Source organism: Pteronotus mesoamericanus, unplaced genomic scaffold, assembly GCF_021234165.1.
Source record: "Pteronotus mesoamericanus isolate MK-2021 breed Mesoamerican mustached bat unplaced genomic scaffold, CSHL_Meso_final contig_1, whole genome shotgun sequence".
In the NCBI taxonomy this organism is placed as follows: Eukaryota; Metazoa; Chordata; class Mammalia; order Chiroptera; family Mormoopidae; genus Pteronotus; species Pteronotus mesoamericanus.
This window is the reverse complement of record NW_026554998.1, coordinates 1292485-1308737: the sequence shown is the minus strand read 5'-3', so window position 1 is coordinate 1308737 and position 16253 is coordinate 1292485. Positions and strand designations below refer to the sequence as shown.

At 43.9% G+C, this 16253-nt stretch overlaps 1 protein-coding gene across 1 annotated transcript; it reads left to right on the top strand.

Moving 5' to 3' along the window:
• The first annotated feature begins 3201 nt into the window (after positions 1 to 3201).
• On the top strand, positions 3202 to 10915 carry THOC3 (THO complex subunit 3). The gene is made up of 6 exons (XM_054575308.1): positions 3202 to 3505; positions 4179 to 4335; positions 5817 to 6021; positions 6203 to 6364; positions 6680 to 6780; positions 10396 to 10915. Exons 1-6 carry the CDS (start codon positions 3239 to 3241, stop codon positions 10557 to 10559), a joined length of 1056 nt encoding a protein of 351 aa, XP_054431283.1. The 5' UTR covers positions 3202 to 3238; the 3' UTR covers positions 10560 to 10915.
• The last annotated feature ends 5338 nt before the right edge of the window (positions 10916 to 16253 follow it).

Genomic DNA, 16253 nt, shown 5'->3' with positions numbered 1-16253 from the left:
TTCCTCTAGAGTTTTTCTGTATATTTACTGGTATTCATATGTACTTATCAAAATGATGTATTTTTTGTTTTATCCAAAGAGTAAGTCTACTTTAGTATAGAAGTTTGAAACCATCATTTGCAGTAAAAATGTTTTAAGTAATAGGCTTCTGGCCTTATTAATGGGGATTTTTCTGAGTAAGTATACATCTTTAAAAGGTTTTTTTCTTTCATTTTCTCTTGCTCAGACGGCAGGTTGGTGCCTGCAGATCTGCTATTGTTTATGCTAACACTAGCCAGCTCAGGTTTCTCCCCTGAACCAGGGAACACTCTGTCCCCCCCCGCTGGATTCTAGGCATCATTTCCCAGTTTTAGGTCACTCCTAGCTTTTCTGGACTGCTTTAGTAGGGAGCCTCTCAGCGTACAGGATTTTATGTAAATAATTTTCTTATCCTTTCCCCTTTTCCCTCCCAGCTTCTAGTTTGCTGGGATATCAAGTAGATGTCAAAGGCTTTGTAAAGATTTTGCTTTATCCTCGACATTCAAAGATGACACATCCTCATTTTGAGAAAACTAAGCAATTCAGAATGGTTACAATGCAGAATGTGTAACCATATCACGCTTTGATAACATCTTTCCAGACATTTCTGAATGGTCGATACTCACAGGTACAAATGTGTAGATAATTTTAGGTAAGTGGAATCATACTATACACATTGTACTGCAACTGGCTTTCTTAAATCAAGAAATATGCCTTTACAGTTTTCTGTCAGCGAATAAAGATTTACATTATCTACATGGTCCATTTTATCGGTTCATAATAATATTCTTAAAATAGTATGACATTTGCTCTTCTCCTTTTATAGAAAAGCACAAAGAAGCAAACAAGAGTATCACATTCTCCTATCCTTGAAATCTTACAATGAACAGTTTGTAAAATTAAAAGAAACATATCTATGAGATTAGAAAATGCATACTACAAAAAGATACAAAATAAAAAGTGAAAGTTGAAAGCCACCCTCCCTTTCCTAGCTCTTCCCAAGGCTAAATATCTAAATAAATAGGGTTTCTTGTGAATCCTTCAAACCATACAGGATTCCTATATACAGTACACATGTATCACACCCCATTAGTCAGTCCTAACCCTACTTCCCTCAACAGGCAGCTCTTGTGATTTTTGTTGAAGCTGGTGGTTTTAGCTGTCTGGTAAGGCAGCTATATCAGGTCTGAGGGAACAAAGACCCATCAACTAAAGCTTTGAAATAAACCACCACAAAACTGCCATGCCTGTTACTGTGAGCCTTTTTTGATTATTTATTCTGTATCAGTCACTATGAAAAGTATAGTAGATCCTAACATTTCTGTTTACAGAATATAGAAAAAGAACACATGGGAAAATGAAATAAAAACCATATATAACATACAAATGCAAAATTAATACAGAAATACCAAAAATAATCTATATAAAATGGAGGTTTCAGATACTAAGAAACAGAAGGTAGATTTTGGAGTCAGTAACATCTGAATTCTAATCTTTGCTCTGTCACATACTAGCCATGTGACCTGCAGTGGGACATTTTATCTCTTTGTTCTTCAGTTTCCTGGGTCTGGGAGGTAGACATTGTCAGTGTATTAGGATAAAAAATATGCTAGCATATGGAAAAGATTCCTGAAAATGAAAGTTAAGGAGGGAAAACTAGACACCAAATACTCTCCTACTCCAAGATTTTAGTGACTTCCTTGGTTTTCTTTGGAGTCTAAAAAGGGTTGTGGTCTCCAAGAATTTCTGGTTGCCGTGGGGTAGAAAGGGAATTGGGGAAAGAAAGGGGCTCGTTTCCTAAGGCCCTTCTTAGAGCTTTCTGTGTGGACTTGTGCAGTATCTTATGACACGTCCCTAGTCTGCTGGGGGAAATGATTGTGAGCACTTCTTCACGGGTGTTTTGGCAATGCGTACTCAACTAAAAAAGAGCATGTATGCACAATGAACTTTGTATAGGGATATTCACTGCAGCATTGTACTGTAAGCGAGTCCATGTCCGTGAAGGGAATCAGTTGAATACTTAGTTGAATATGCATGTGTAAATGAGCATACATCCATATCATTAAATACTGCATCCATTAGGAATGAGACATCTGCATATACAAAAAAGAAATGATTTCTTATATGTGTATATTATAGAAAGCAAGATATGTAAGGAACAGAATGCTTTGGGGGGGCCAGTTGGGAAGGATATATACCTATCTACGTACCTTTCCCAAGGTGTTTATCTATTCTTACGCTGTTTCTGGAAGGCCCACAAGTAACTTAACAATATGTTTCTGAAGGGGAATTTGGGGACACATGAGGGAAGGAAACTTCCTTTTCACTCTGTTTTTGGTACTTTTTACATTTGCTACCCAGTGTCTGTGTTACCTTTAACATTTTTTTTGTTTTTAAACTTTTTGTTTCGAGATAGCTGTAAATTCATAAACGATTTGTTTTTAAACAAATTTCCAGCCACCGCCTCACCATCCAAAAACTCTCCTAGCCCATAGCCCTTCTTTAGGGTCTTGGTTGTTGCTGACAGGTCACCACTGGTTTCTTCAGGTAGAAGCTGCTGGACCCGTGGGACAAGTAGGTGTGTGAAGGGTAGGGGAATAAGGACATTTACTTTTTCAGTAGGTCTCCTTTGTATTTTTGCATATATAATCATATGCATATAGTATCTTTTAAAAACAATGTATTTAAAAAAACCTCCAGACCCCTTCTCAACACCCCCTCCCCCGAACCCCCCTTAGCTCTTTACTTGGGACAAGCTCACCCGCTCGTCCTTCTCCATCAAGAAGCCAAGGCATTCTGCTCTACGGTAGGGGGCTAAGGGGTGGGCCGCAACCCTAGAAGTATATATATATTATATATATATAAAATATATATAATATATATATATTTAACTGAGGGGGGAACTGAGGCTTAGAAGGATAGCGTTGGTTTCTGTTTTTTATTAACACAAATGTACTTACCAAGCAGTAGGTAAGCGGGTACTAGGAACCCTAATAACCTCAGAATCGTTACCTTTGCACCACATTTAAAACCGGTTCCTTACTGTTTGAAAAGGGAAAGGCTGGCGTGCACTGCATGGCGGGATTTGTAGTTCCCGGTGGGTCACAGTGCGGCTGCGCAGAAGAGAGACGCCGCTCTTCCGAGCGCATGCGTGCGGCAGCGGCGGCAGGACTGACTGGACTGAGGTGGTGGCTTCCGTGCGGGTGTGTGGGAGCTCGGCATGGCGGCACCCGCGGCGGCCCTGGGCCCCTCGGCGCTAGGCCAGAGTGGCCCCGGCTCCATGGCCCACTGGTGCTCAGTGAGCAGTGGCCCGACGCGCTACGTGCTCGGCATGCAGGAGCTGTTCCGGGGCCACAGCAAGACGCGCGAGTTCCCGGCGCACAGTGCCAAGGTGCACTCGGTGGCATGGAGCTGCGACGGGCGTCGTCTGGCCTCTGGGTCCTTCGACAAGACAGCCAGCGTCTTCTTGCTAGAGAAGGACCGGTTGGTGAGCCGCCAGGGCCCGGCCCAGGCCTGGGAGAGGGGCCGTGGGTAGCAGGTGTGGTGGTGGGAAGAGAGTGGCGGGGAGGGGGGCCGAGAGGAGTGAGGTTAGGAGGGGGCGTGGACGAGCGGGGTGTGTGGTGCGAGAATGAGGCGTGCGGGGGTGTCGGGGGTACGCGCCGGGGTGGTGAGGGGGACAGAAGGGGCGTGTGGGAAGTGTAGTGGTAAGGAGGGGTGAAGATGCGCGGGAGCGGGGGTGGCAGGGTGGTAGGAGGGGTTGTTGTGGTGAGGGGGGGCTGGGGCTGTTGTTGTGGGGTCCCTGTCTGGTGAGGCGGGCCCCTTTGGCCCCGATAGGGCCTCTTGTGGGGATGAGCAGGGGCCTTGGGAACTTTGGTGGCAGAGTGAGGGTGGAAAACCAGAGAGGAGGAGGAGGGACGGTCAGGACCAGCGAGAGAGTAATGGCGGGGAGGTGGAATCCAGCCTCAAGGTGGTTCAGGGTGATTGCGGAGGAAGGAAGGAGGGATTTGGGAAGAGTTTTGGGGAAGAAGCTTGGAAGATCCGGACTCTTTAATGCTCTAATTTTTTTGTTGGTCACAGGTGCCTTGGTTGAATGAGGTTAAGGAGTTACATGTGAGGCAGGTACATCTGTGTGAAATTACACCTGGATCTTGTTCTTTCAGGTCAAAGAAAACAATTACCGTGGACATGGTGACAGCGTGGACCAGCTTTGTTGGCATCCAAGTAATCCTGACCTCTTTGTCACCGCATCTGGAGACAAAACCATTCGCATCTGGGATGTGAGGACTACCAAATGCATCGCTACTGTGAACACTAAAGGTGACTTCAGAGCGAGGGCAATAGGAAGATAAGCCACTTTTATATTCATTCAACAGGCATTTTCCAGATATCTTCTCTGTGCCTAGCCTGGTGTTATGGGACATCCTGAGCTCCGCGGACATCACAGCTTAGTGCAGGGAGAGGGACGTAATTCATTGAAAAACAACAACGACAAAAAAAAACCCTAACAAAATACGACATGGTTCATCTTAGAGTGGAGATGTCTGTAAGGTAGATCCCAGAATGGACATGCTTAGGTCTGCCTGGGGGAAGACAGGCAAGACCTCATGGAATTTGAGTAGAGTCCGAATAGCCATAGGAAGTTAGTGGTCAGGGTGCAGAGGGAGGGTAGGGCAGCTTTGGGAGGAAATAGCGTGCACAAAGGCATGGAGAATTGGGGAAACTGATGATCGGTTAGCGTGGCTGAAGCTTGGATGGTCTTAGTGGTCTGGGAGAAGGTGACCTGGAAGTTACGAAATGCTTTTGTAGACTCTGTTCTTCACCAAGTATTGTCCTATAGAGGTAATTTACCATATTGATTAAGATGTCACTGATTAAAAGATGCACAAATATTTTAAGTTCTTTTAGGAAAGAAAGCTTCCAGATAACCATGTACACTAAAAATTTTAAGATGTATTTGATGCATTTTAAGATGCATCATAGATAATAAAATGTGAAAAATAATCTGCATCTTAGAATTGGTAAAGTTGATGAAATTTTGAATTGATGTGTTCAGTGTGGGCCATTGGACTTTGTTGATAAGACTGGTACCAGTTTGGGGTGGGGGATGGATGGAGTTGGGAGGGATTATAAGAGGGATAAATGATAATGGAAAAAATTAAATTAAAAAAAAAAAGACTCATACCTGTAAGAGGAATGATGCAGTGATTTCCCCAAATATACAACTGGTGATACATAGTGATTTATGAGTATGTGGATGAACATTAAAACCTGGTTATGTATATGTTTTAATGTCTATTAGAAAAAAAGAACCAGCTCATTGAATGTATTGCTAAATTTAATAAACTAAAAACATTTTTGGAGTCACTTTTAAGAAAACTCTTCAGTAAAGAAAAGTACAGCTGTTACATGGATAGGACAAAAGTGAAAGTGGCATGTGAATGGTGGGAGTTTGGGAAATGTTGGTGTAAGAGAATAAAAGGCTTTGGAGCCAAATCTGGTGGCTCTGTTACTTCAAGGATTGACAGTTTGGCTCATCTCTCTTCCATTTCTTCATCTGTAAAATGCGGATGATGAATTGCTAATAAATAGCGTATTGTGAGGACCAAATGGGCAAATTTGCAGACGAATGTGCCTGACTCACAGTTGCTGATACTTAGGTGCTAGTTGCCTTTCATTAACTATGACCTTAATGCATGCGCTCTGGAGACAACTCCGGCCTTCCTTTTAGGATAACAGAATAAATTTTTGGAGGATTCTAGGCAAACAGATTATCTGACTAATCATACCTGGTTTTCTAGGTGAGAACATCAATATCTGCTGGAGTCCCGATGGGCAGACCATTGCTGTAGGCAACAAGGATGATGTGGTGACCTTTATTGATGCCAAGACACACCGTTCGAAAGCGGAGGAGCAGTTCAAGTTTGAGGTCAATGAAATCTCCTGGAACAATGACAATAACATGTTCTTCCTGACAAATGGAAATGGTTGTATCAACATCCTCAGGTGAGGGGGTTGGTGTGCTGTTTCAGTATGTTGCTTGGGATCTGTATTTCAGGAAAGGTTTCTTGAATTGTTGCAGCCTTTGATGTTCTGCTGTTTTTGGTTTTCTCCTTCAGTGTCTCCCATTATTTTAGCACCACAGTCCTCTTCCCACAGTGTGACTGCTCTCTGTCTTGTTTCGCAGTTACCCAGAGCTGAAGCCTGTGCAGTCCATCAATGCCCACCCTTCTAACTGCATCTGTATCAAGTTTGATCCCATGGGGAAGTACTTTGCCACAGGAAGTGCAGATGCATTGGTCAGCCTCTGGGATGTGGATGAATTAGTGTGTGTGCGGTGCTTTTCCAGGTCAGCTTCTCTGCCAGCACTTTCCTTGTTGGATAGTTTTATTTCATTTTGGGTGAAGTTGTGCCTTCTTAGGAGGTTATTTAAATTTTTTTTATTTTTCAATTACAGTTGACATTCAATATTGTATTAGTTTCAGTTGTACAGCATAGTGGTTAGACATTCTTATAACTTATAAAGAGGTCCCCCGATAAGTCTAGTACCCTCCTGGCACCATACACAGCTATTAGAATATTATTGACTATATTCTCTGTGCCGTACTTGACATCCCTGTGCTGTTAGGCTATTCTAATGTCTCCTTTTCCCTCTGTGTTATAGGCTGGATTGGCCTGTGAGGACCCTAAGTTTCAGCCATGATGGGAAGATGCTGGCCTCAGCATCGGAAGATCATTTTATTGACATTGCTGAAGTAGAAACAGGTAACCAAACCCTCCCTACCTTAACAAGAGTCTCCTGTCTTTACCTCTGGCCGTCAGGGCTCCTCTTGCCCTGTGTTTTCATTTCTGCACATCATTACTTCCATCAGCATTAGCCTAGATGAATTTGTCTCCTTGGGACAAGTGTATTATGACTGTTACAGTCAGGTAATGAGGGAGCAAAGGGTCAGGAAGGGCAGGGGCAGGTCTGAAGGAAAGTGATTTAGGAAAATATTTTGCATTTTATTAACTTTTTAATCCTTTAATTATAATGAAAAATTTAAAATACAGGAAGTAGGAGGAAGAAAAAAGTGTTATCTTCGGTCCCACCATTTAACCGCTACCTCTTTTTAGCATTGTGGTGTATTTCTTTCTATGTTTTGTCTATATGTGAATATATGTATCTGTAATTTAAGGAATTACTGAAGTGGATGTGATTTGCTCTAGAAACAACAAAACAGCATTTGCAAATAGAAAAATAGAATAATTATTTTACAAAAGAATTTCCTTATTTTTTTAATTGAATTTATTGGAGTGACATTGGTTTTATTTTGTAACGTAGCTGTATTGCTTTTGGGAACACGTTGTATTTTAGTAAAAGAATTCAAACTACATAGAAAATTTCAAAGAAGAAAACTTGAAATTCCACGATTTAAAGAATGCCACTTGCTAACACTGTGGGGCATGGTCCAGCCACTTGGACGCACAGCTCCTGTGATGCCGGGATACTTACCTGTTATTCTATGGCCACCGGCCTCACCTGCAGAATGTTATAGCTCCTTATAGCAGTGGCTGCTGAGCCTACTGCCACTTTGAGTGGGATTTACTTCCATTCTATATACCATTTCACTCTTCTGTTAGTGGCTTCTAATTTTTGCAGTGTTGTAAATAATGCTGTGGTGAGTGTCCTTTATGTACTTCGTTTTACTTATGTGATCATCCATTTGCATAAACCGTTGAAGCAGGATTGCTGAGTCCAGTGTGCTTGCATTTTGTGTAGGACCAAACCATATTATGGAAAAATTACTGCAGTTTGCTTTTGGCAGCAGTGCGTGCGTGTACCTGTTTTTCCCATGCTGTCTTTGTGCAAGCTTCTTTTAATTTTCTATGCTATCTAATATATGTAAATTATGATTTAATTCACATACACTTTTTCAGGAATGTATTAAATGTGGCTGTATTACTTTTTCTAAATGGTTCAAAAAATACTTTTTTGAGATTATTTTTAAAATTGCTTTTTAGTTATAGTTGACACAGTATTATTTAGACAAATACTTTTAACATGTTGGGTTTTATTTTTATTTTTTTTTAAAGATTTTATTTCTTGTTAGGGGAAGAAGGGGAGAGAGAGGGAGAGAAACATCGATGTGTAGTTGCCTCTTTTTTGCCCCCTACTCGTGGCCTGGCCTGCGATCCAGGCGTGTCCCCTGACCCTTTGGTAACCCTTTGGGAATCGAGCCAGTAACCCTTTGGTTCGCAGGCTGGGGCTCCATCCACTCAGTCACACCAGCCAGGGCATAACATGTTGGGTTTTAAACAGAAGTTTTCTCTATAACCTAGGTTAAAAATTAAAAGTAAGATGATTATCAAAGTAAAGCACAGTTATATTATTTACAACATTTTAATGCGTAAATGGGAAACAGTCTAAATTTTCATTATGGTGGACTAATGAAATAAGTTGTGATACATCCATATTACAGTGTGCGAAGAGAAAGACATAACTCTGTGCTGAAATGGAACATGCACAAGGTGTAGTACTGAGTGAGCAAAGCAAGTAGCCAACCATGCATGTGATGTGTTACTTAGGTAAAAAAACTAAATTGAAATTGGTTGAAAACTTAGAAAATTTAGAAGAACTTAGATCAGACTTGTAAGATTAGGGGAACACTTAAATAGGGAAAAAGAATAAATTTAAATGGTCTGTTTTCACTGAAACTAATTAAACAAAATTAAAAATTCAGTTTCTCAGCCATCCTAGGCACCTCTCAGGGACCAGGCAGCGCCAGGTGGTCCATGGGAACTGTATTAGACAGTGCAGATGTAGAACATTTCTGTCACGGAAGTGTTGGTTGTACGGTGCTGCTCTATAGCCTTGACCTGTTTGGATTTTATGCAGTAATACATGTCTTTACAGATTAGTTTGTAAAATAAGAGTAATACATGCTCATTATAGAATATTTGGAAAATGCTAACAAATATAAAGGAGAAATACAAAGATATAGGTTCATAATTTAGAGATAATCATCGCTAACATTTTAGTATATTTCTTGTGGTTAGTCTTTTCCTTCTACATAGTATATATTTTTTCTGTTGGAATTATATATTAGGTATAATTTTGTATTCTATGTATTTTTAATGGTTAAATGTAAAAGTAAGAATTTAAATTTTATTCCTGATAACACGTATAATGGAACCTCATTTTAATACAGCCCCCTTATTTTTCAGCTTTTCAGACACACCCGTACACATTGCATAAGTCTGTTGGGACTTTGATGGTCTGGAATAGTGATGTCGGTCTCACAGTTAGCACCTCATTTATCATTCAGAGATTAAACTTTCCAATAAACTAAGAAGATATTAAAGTTCATGAAGCCACATTGTTATTTGGGAAGCATTTTAGGCTTCTCATGTCTACTGTGGTTTTCTTGAACTATATACCTTTCTTTATTAATCTCCTATCAAATGACATGGAGTTAGAGGCCTGGTAGTAGCCATTCTCTTTGAAACACTCTTTACATCTCTAACTCAGAACTGTGCTCAGACATAGAGATACAGGCTGCCACATCCTAGCATCATGAGGAGTGGATAACTGACCCGTAAATAGAATTTCTCTCTCTCTCTTCCCCTCCCCCCCTCTCTTTCTCTCATTACCTGTACACACACATGTACAAGTGTATATGAAAGCTTTATTGAAATATAATTCACATACTGTGGTTGGCTAGTTGGAAGTGTATGATAGAGGATATTCTGCATTTCTAAATTGACAGCACACTGTAAATGTTTTACTACACTGATCTTAATCCTAAAGTTGAAAAACTGTTAAGCGGGATTAAAGGAATAACAGCATTAGAAAATCATGTTTAATTTCAAAGGTGGGAGGAATAGAATTTTGGGAAAAAGAGCTTGTATTACTCTTACTAGAAGGCATTGAAGTTTAGTAGATCTGTGGCTTCGGAAACAGATTGGCCTCCTATGTTGACTCTTGCTTCCTTGAAGTGTGACTTACCTGTTAAGTCGCTCATTTCTTTATGAAATGGGGTTTAAAATCACCATGTGTCTTGCTGAGTTGTTGTCATACTTCATGGGAATGGAGTATTGTCCACGTGATTCCTAAGGGTACGCAACAGACCTTGGCTGCTGTTCGCTGTTTTCCCAGGGAGTGTAGACTGGGGGTCGGCACGTAGGCTCTTAGGTTAGCCTGGCTGCATTCACATCTTGCTCTGCCACCTACTGGCTTGTGACCTCTCTGTGCCTCGGTGTTCTCTGTAGAGTGGGGTAATGATTGTATCTGTCTTGGGCTGTTACGTGGATTAAATGAGTCAATATCGCTAAGTACTTAATGAGTGTGGTCTCTTATTATTAATGTATTGATTGGTTTCTCTATGTTGATTTTTATAGGAGACAAGCTTTGGGAGGTGCAGTGTGAGTCCCCGACCTTCACTGTGGCTTGGCACCCCAAAAGGCCTCTGCTGGCATTTGCCTGTGATGACAAAGATGGCAAATATGACAGCAGTCGGGAAGCAGGAACTGTGAAGCTGTTTGGGCTTCCTAATGATCCCTGATCAGGAGGACCTGACGCAGGGGAGGCCTGGGCTTGCCTTTGTGTAATGACTGGTCTGCTCTGGCCTTGGCGGGCCCCTGCTGTGTTTATAAATGGTATAAATTATGAATGTCTTTTTCAGGCCGTCCATTCCAGTTGTCTTCCTGTGTGTCGTGTTAGCCGTTTCTTTTCTTTCCCCTGGCCTGAGGGCTCTGCAGTGTGGGCGATGATACCAGCGCCCCTGGGCCTCTGGGGACCTCCTCTCTTCCCGCTTTTGGGTACAGAGTGGACTTCACTGGACTTCTGCTTGGGCAACACCTCGTTTGGAGGGTGGGTGAAGAAGGGTGAGTTGGGGATGGAGACTTTTTTTATAATGAAAGAAATACATGTAATTTTGAGAGTTGAATAATAAAAATGACTTTCGTTATGAGACTTCTAGGACTTTTACAATTACGGTATTATGTTATTACAGGGAGATGTTGCAGTTTTGCATTTAACAAAAACGTCAAGTATACTTGAGTTTAAAGGTTGTAATTCTGTTGTTTAATCTCCTAACCCAAGAAATTTGAAACGCACGGACAGAACCTGAAGTGCGGGGGCAGTAGCAGTCCTTCAGTCAGCAGCGGTTTGTATGTGCGTACGTGTGTGTATACCTGGCTTTGTTCTTCAGGGTTGTTCTGAACACTGAGAAAAGTAGTAAAATAGAAATAAGAACTACAAAATCAGGATAAGAAGTATAAATTAGTATAAAATAGAGAGTCAACACTGGGGAAATCAAAGTAGAAACTTACAAAGAATAAGGAGCAAATCGAATCAACTAAAATTTGGACTCTGCCCTCCCCGGTGGCAAAGTGAAGATGGGGACAAGCCAGGTAATTCTTACTCAAAAGAAAAGCTCATGTCAGCTCCTCCTCAGAGCGAGCAAAGCTTTTGTCAGCTCTTATCTCCAAAAGAAATGGCTCATGTAGGGGATTCTGGTGAGGAATGTCTTGATTTTCATTGTATTTTAATGCATTTCAGCATAAAAAAATAGGATATACCTCTAAGCAAAAATTGTGGGACATTTCGGAAAACGCAGGAAAGCAAAAAGAAGAATCTTTTTCCAGCACCATGAACCACTATTAGCATTATAGTGTGTATGCCGGGAGTTCTCCTCTGCTCATTTGTACATAGCAACATGTTTAGCTTTATGAACATCTTGAAGACAACTCGAGTACGACAAGATAAACCGTGTTGTGTGGCGCAAGCCCTCAGTAAGTCTTGGTAGACAGTTACTGGCCATTCCCTCTCTGCCTGGTACTGTGATGAGCGCTTCACATCAGCTGTTACTCAAGTTTTGTGATGGCCTTGTGAGGCTGGGCATTACCCTTTTCCTGCCTCAGGGAGTGTAAGTACTTTCATTGTTCCTCATTAAGTGCCAGCCTTCAAATCTAGGTGCCTTTTGTTGCAATGGCTGTTTGCATTTGCATTTCCATATTACAGAAGAGGAAAGCTGGCTCTGAGCAGTCCACTCTTGGCCTGCGTTAGTGCCAGACTGATTGCGCCCGGTCTTCAGGCTCTGCAGTATTTCCTCCAGCCCCCACAGAAGCCTCTGCCCCACCTTTTCTGACAAATGGTCTTCTCAGTTGCAAACCAACACGCCACCTCATTGTCAGAAGTTCTGTGTTTATGTCACTGGGTAAACTCTGGTGCATTGTTTCTCCTTTTTGCAATTGCTTGTCATCGTCGTGGTTGCTGCCATGTTTCTCTATGTATCTCCCCTTGGCATTGGAACCAGATGCTAGCTGTTTGGTTAGATTCTTGGTATTTAATTGGTTCTTTTCTCTTCCATCCATGTGGATTTTTTTCCTCTGGGTTTGTGTGAAGTACTGATCCATACCCCCTGTCACTTAAACAAGAGATTTTTTTGCTTTCAACCAGTGGGACACTTGAAGCAACAGGAAAACACACCTGTGAAGAAGGAGCCCCGGCTTCTGGTTGCCTGCACTGGCTGTCAGGGTCTTGCTGACCTTTCTGTTTTGGCTTCAGAGTCCTGGAGGGGCTTCTTCCTGGAGAAAGGACGCCATATGTCCCAGAGCTGGGAACCCCGGGGGGTGAGTGAGCATTCTAGTTTAGAGCAGGGAGGGTGCCATTCAGGAGCATATGTGGCGCTTTATTATTCAGTAAGTCTGGAGATGTCAGGAATCACTGCTCTAGACATGAGTGAATGAGAAGGGGGCGGTGATCAAGACTTGAGTTGGCACGGAGAGTCGCGTGTGCTGTGCCAATGCCCCATTGCTGTGTTGAGGAGAATTACAAGTCGGGCTAAGAGGTAGTTAAGATTATGTCACCTTTTCCCGAGATCCTGGATTCTCTGTGGCACAAGATCCAGGGAAGGAGAAAACCTGCAAAATGATTAAGTTTGTGTGAGGTGAAGGTGTGTGTCTTGAGGATTGTACCCTTCGCCCTCACCTGTCTAGGGTCAGGCCATGCAGCTGGCGGTGGAGGGGGTGTGGCTCCCGGAAGAATGTACTGGGAGGCTAGAGCGGCGCATCCTGCTCAGAGTCAGGCAGACCAAGGAACAGGCTCTTCTCTCCCCATCCGGCAAGTACCAGGAGGTGCACTGGGAAGAGGCCAACTCCAGGAGGTCCCAGAGCAAAGTGAACAGTAGAGGGCAAGTCAGAACTGTTTACCAGCCGTGGAAACAGGAGTCAGGAGAGGGCGAAGTTCCTGTTTGCTGAGGTTGGTAGAGCGTGGGGAGGGGGTGGACCAGTGCAAGTCTGGAACGTAGAGGATGTGTATGTTAGGAGCTGGTTGTGATGTGACTGTGTAGGTGGGTTCAATCTAGAATGACCAGGAATGGGGTAGAAACAATCTCCTGTGTCAAAGATATGTTCTACTCCCTAAGGATTTTAGTAACAAAAGGGACTGTGGAATGTCTACCCTCTTGAGAAGGAAAACAGCCTAAAGATGGAATTAAAAGGTAAGCCCTGTATTTCAGAAGGGGAGTAGAGATCATAGATATTAGGAGTGCATTGCACACTCAGTCATACCTGTATGTGGGCAAGGTATTCCTTTTCTCCCCCTGACACTGGTGCAGTGGACTTAAGGCTGGCTTCATACTTGAGCAGAACTGGAATTGGATTCCAGCTCTGGCAGTGGCTGATCAGACCCACTTTCCTCATCCGTAAAGTGGGGATGATGAATCGTCTCTGGGTCGTTAGGAGAATTAGATGAGATGAAGTATTTGTGAAGTGTCTGCCCCAGCACCTGATACGCTTAACGCATGCTCCCCTTTGAGGAGGAGCAGCATCTGGTGCGAACACGGGCTGGCCACGGAGACGTGTTGTCTGCCCATCAGCTTCCTCTGCTCTGAACGCCAGAGCCAAGGGAGCCTCATTGGCCATCCCAGGAAAGGGTCCTGTGAAGGGAGCTGACTTGTCCATCACGCCCTGGACGAGGCGCAGGTCAGAGGAGAGAGATTGGATCTGCTTTCTGCTGCCATCTGGGTGTGCGGTGGACAAGTGTGCACATGAACAGTAGAGGGCAAGTCCGAACTGTTTACCAGCCGTAAACAGGAGTCAGGAGAGGGCGAAGTTCCTGTTTGCTGAGGTTGGTAGAGTGTGGGGAGGGGGTGGACCAGTGCAAGTCTGGAACGTAGAGGATGTGAATATGGGGCTGAGGACATGTGATAAGCGGCGCTGCTCCTTGGTGGCGGTGTCCTGGGCTGCGGAAAAGCGGGTCAGATGGAGTAGGAGAGGGAGTTGGAGGCAGGGGGAGGGTGTCAGGCTCTGGGTTGCTTCATTTTGGTTGGTAGTGTTGCCTGGTGAGGGGGCAAGAGTAGGGTAGACCTTGGTTCAATTCCTTGTTCTGCCACCGCTACCTGGGACACTGGCCAAATCACTTCACTTCCATGAGCTGCAGTTGGCTTATTTTTATGATGTTCATAATAACAGTATTGTCTCTGAGGGTAAAAGGAATTGATGTATGTCCAATGCCTGGTAGATTGTGGATGTTCTGTGAATGGCTATGACTGTTGTGCAGGTGTTAACGCCATTTCTGTGTGCGGTATAACCCTTACCTTATGAGGCTTTCACTGTCCCCGAAGCTTACCTCATTTTGCACAATAAAGGTGTGGATGGGGTGGAATTTGTAGAAAATGAGTATTTAACACTACTGTTTAATACCAATTTGTAGAGCTAAGGTTCTTTATTTTCATTTAGGGGTACTAAATTGAGAACTAGTCATCCAGTAATTGCCAGTTTACTAGCAGTTTATGTGTTTGAAACTGTTGCTGACATGGAACCACCAGCTGCTGAACTTCAAGGCACCCAGCATCTCAGCCTTTCGCCCCTTTGGAAAAGCAGGCAGAGTGTGAAAACATGCCCCTGACCAGCAGCGTCACAGCTACACAGTCACTGGCTGCCACTTGCCCCGGCTGGAATGTCATCGAGGGTCACTGGAACCACCCCGACTTTGGATAAAACAAGTTACTAAATGTGTCTTGTTTCCTTTTACATTCTCCGTAAGGTGACTAGAATATAGGTGAGGTGGTGGCACACATACATCAAGGACTCTGTCGGCAGATCTCAGGACATCTTGAGGACCAAAGGAGAGCCTGGCTGGGCACTTACGGTCCCCTGAGTGGGGATTAAAGTCAACTTGGAGAAAGGTCTCTCCCGAAATGGACATCATCGGCGGTTCCTGGAAGATGACCAGGCCTGTGATGACTTACTGGACATGTTCAATGGGCATCATCTCTCCTGTGGCTGCTGAAGTGCTGTGTTCAACACAGAGTGGAGAGGAGGCCCTCTTGCCCTCTTTGTAGAAAGCAGTCGTTGCTGGAGTGACCCAAGGCCTGAGCTCCCCCTGAGTGCTGGGCACTGTGAAAGAGGGGAAATCAGGCTGTACTGTATGGACCCATTTTATGAGTGCAAACTGAGTTCAGGGAGGTTGGGGAACTTGCCTGGGGAAAAACGGTCAGTGCATTAGTTTGAAGTCCATGGTCTGCCACTGTGTTATGTCCTGTACGTGGGTCCAAAATCCCAGCTGTATAGGTTCAGCCCAGTCTAGATGTGGCCTGTCAATCACGGGGATGTAAAAGTTAGGCATCTCAGAGGATTGTTAACCATCAATGTGGTAGTTGGTCTTGTGCTTTCTGGCAAAAATGGTGATGGGCAGAAACCAGGGAAGAAAGGTAAAGCCCTCACTCAACCCTCAGTGACCCACAGAGGTAGGCGGTGTAACCCCCAACTCCCAGGACATGAAGCCGGCCTTGAGGGGGGCGGTCCTCACTGCGGTGATGCGCGTGGGAGAGTTCTCAGCTGGAGGAGAAGGATCTCAATCTCGGTGCAGCGCCAAAGCCCAGGTCCTTCCCAGCAGGTAGGTTTTCTCAGCCCGGGCTACACACTAGGACCGCCCTACCCCAACCCTGCTCCCCAGGCAAACCCCACATCTAACTGGTTGAGAACCACGGCCCTAGTCCTGCTGTTTCTTTGGGCTGTAGAAAGTCGGAGGGTGTTGTTATGGGACAAACTCCCAGAAACTCATTTCTTCTCACCGATACAGTGAGAAATTACAGGCCAGCGAGCCTACTGGTGTGCAAGCAGTTTATTAATGCTAAGCTCTCATCGGAAAGCAAAAGTAAGGGTGGCCAGAGGCCGGGTGGCCAGCAGAGAGGTTGCCAGGGGCCCCCCATATGGCAAGAGAGCAACAAGACGAAGAGAGAGTCCTTGGC

What these genes read in the sequence shown, in the direction of transcription:
- THOC3 (XM_054575308.1), top strand. Translation starts at nt 3,239, where the DNA reads ATGGCGGCACCCGCGGCGGCCCTGGGCCCCTCGGCGCTAGGCCAGAGT. An exon ending in CGCTACTGTGAACACTAAAG is followed by an intron (nt 4,336 to 5,816) that starts GTGACTTCAGAG and finishes CTGGTTTTCTAG; the next exon opens with GTGAGAACATCAATATCTGC. An exon ending in CATTGCTGAAGTAGAAACAG is followed by an intron (nt 6,781 to 10,395) that starts GTAACCAAACCC and finishes TGATTTTTATAG; the next exon opens with GAGACAAGCTTTGGGAGGTG.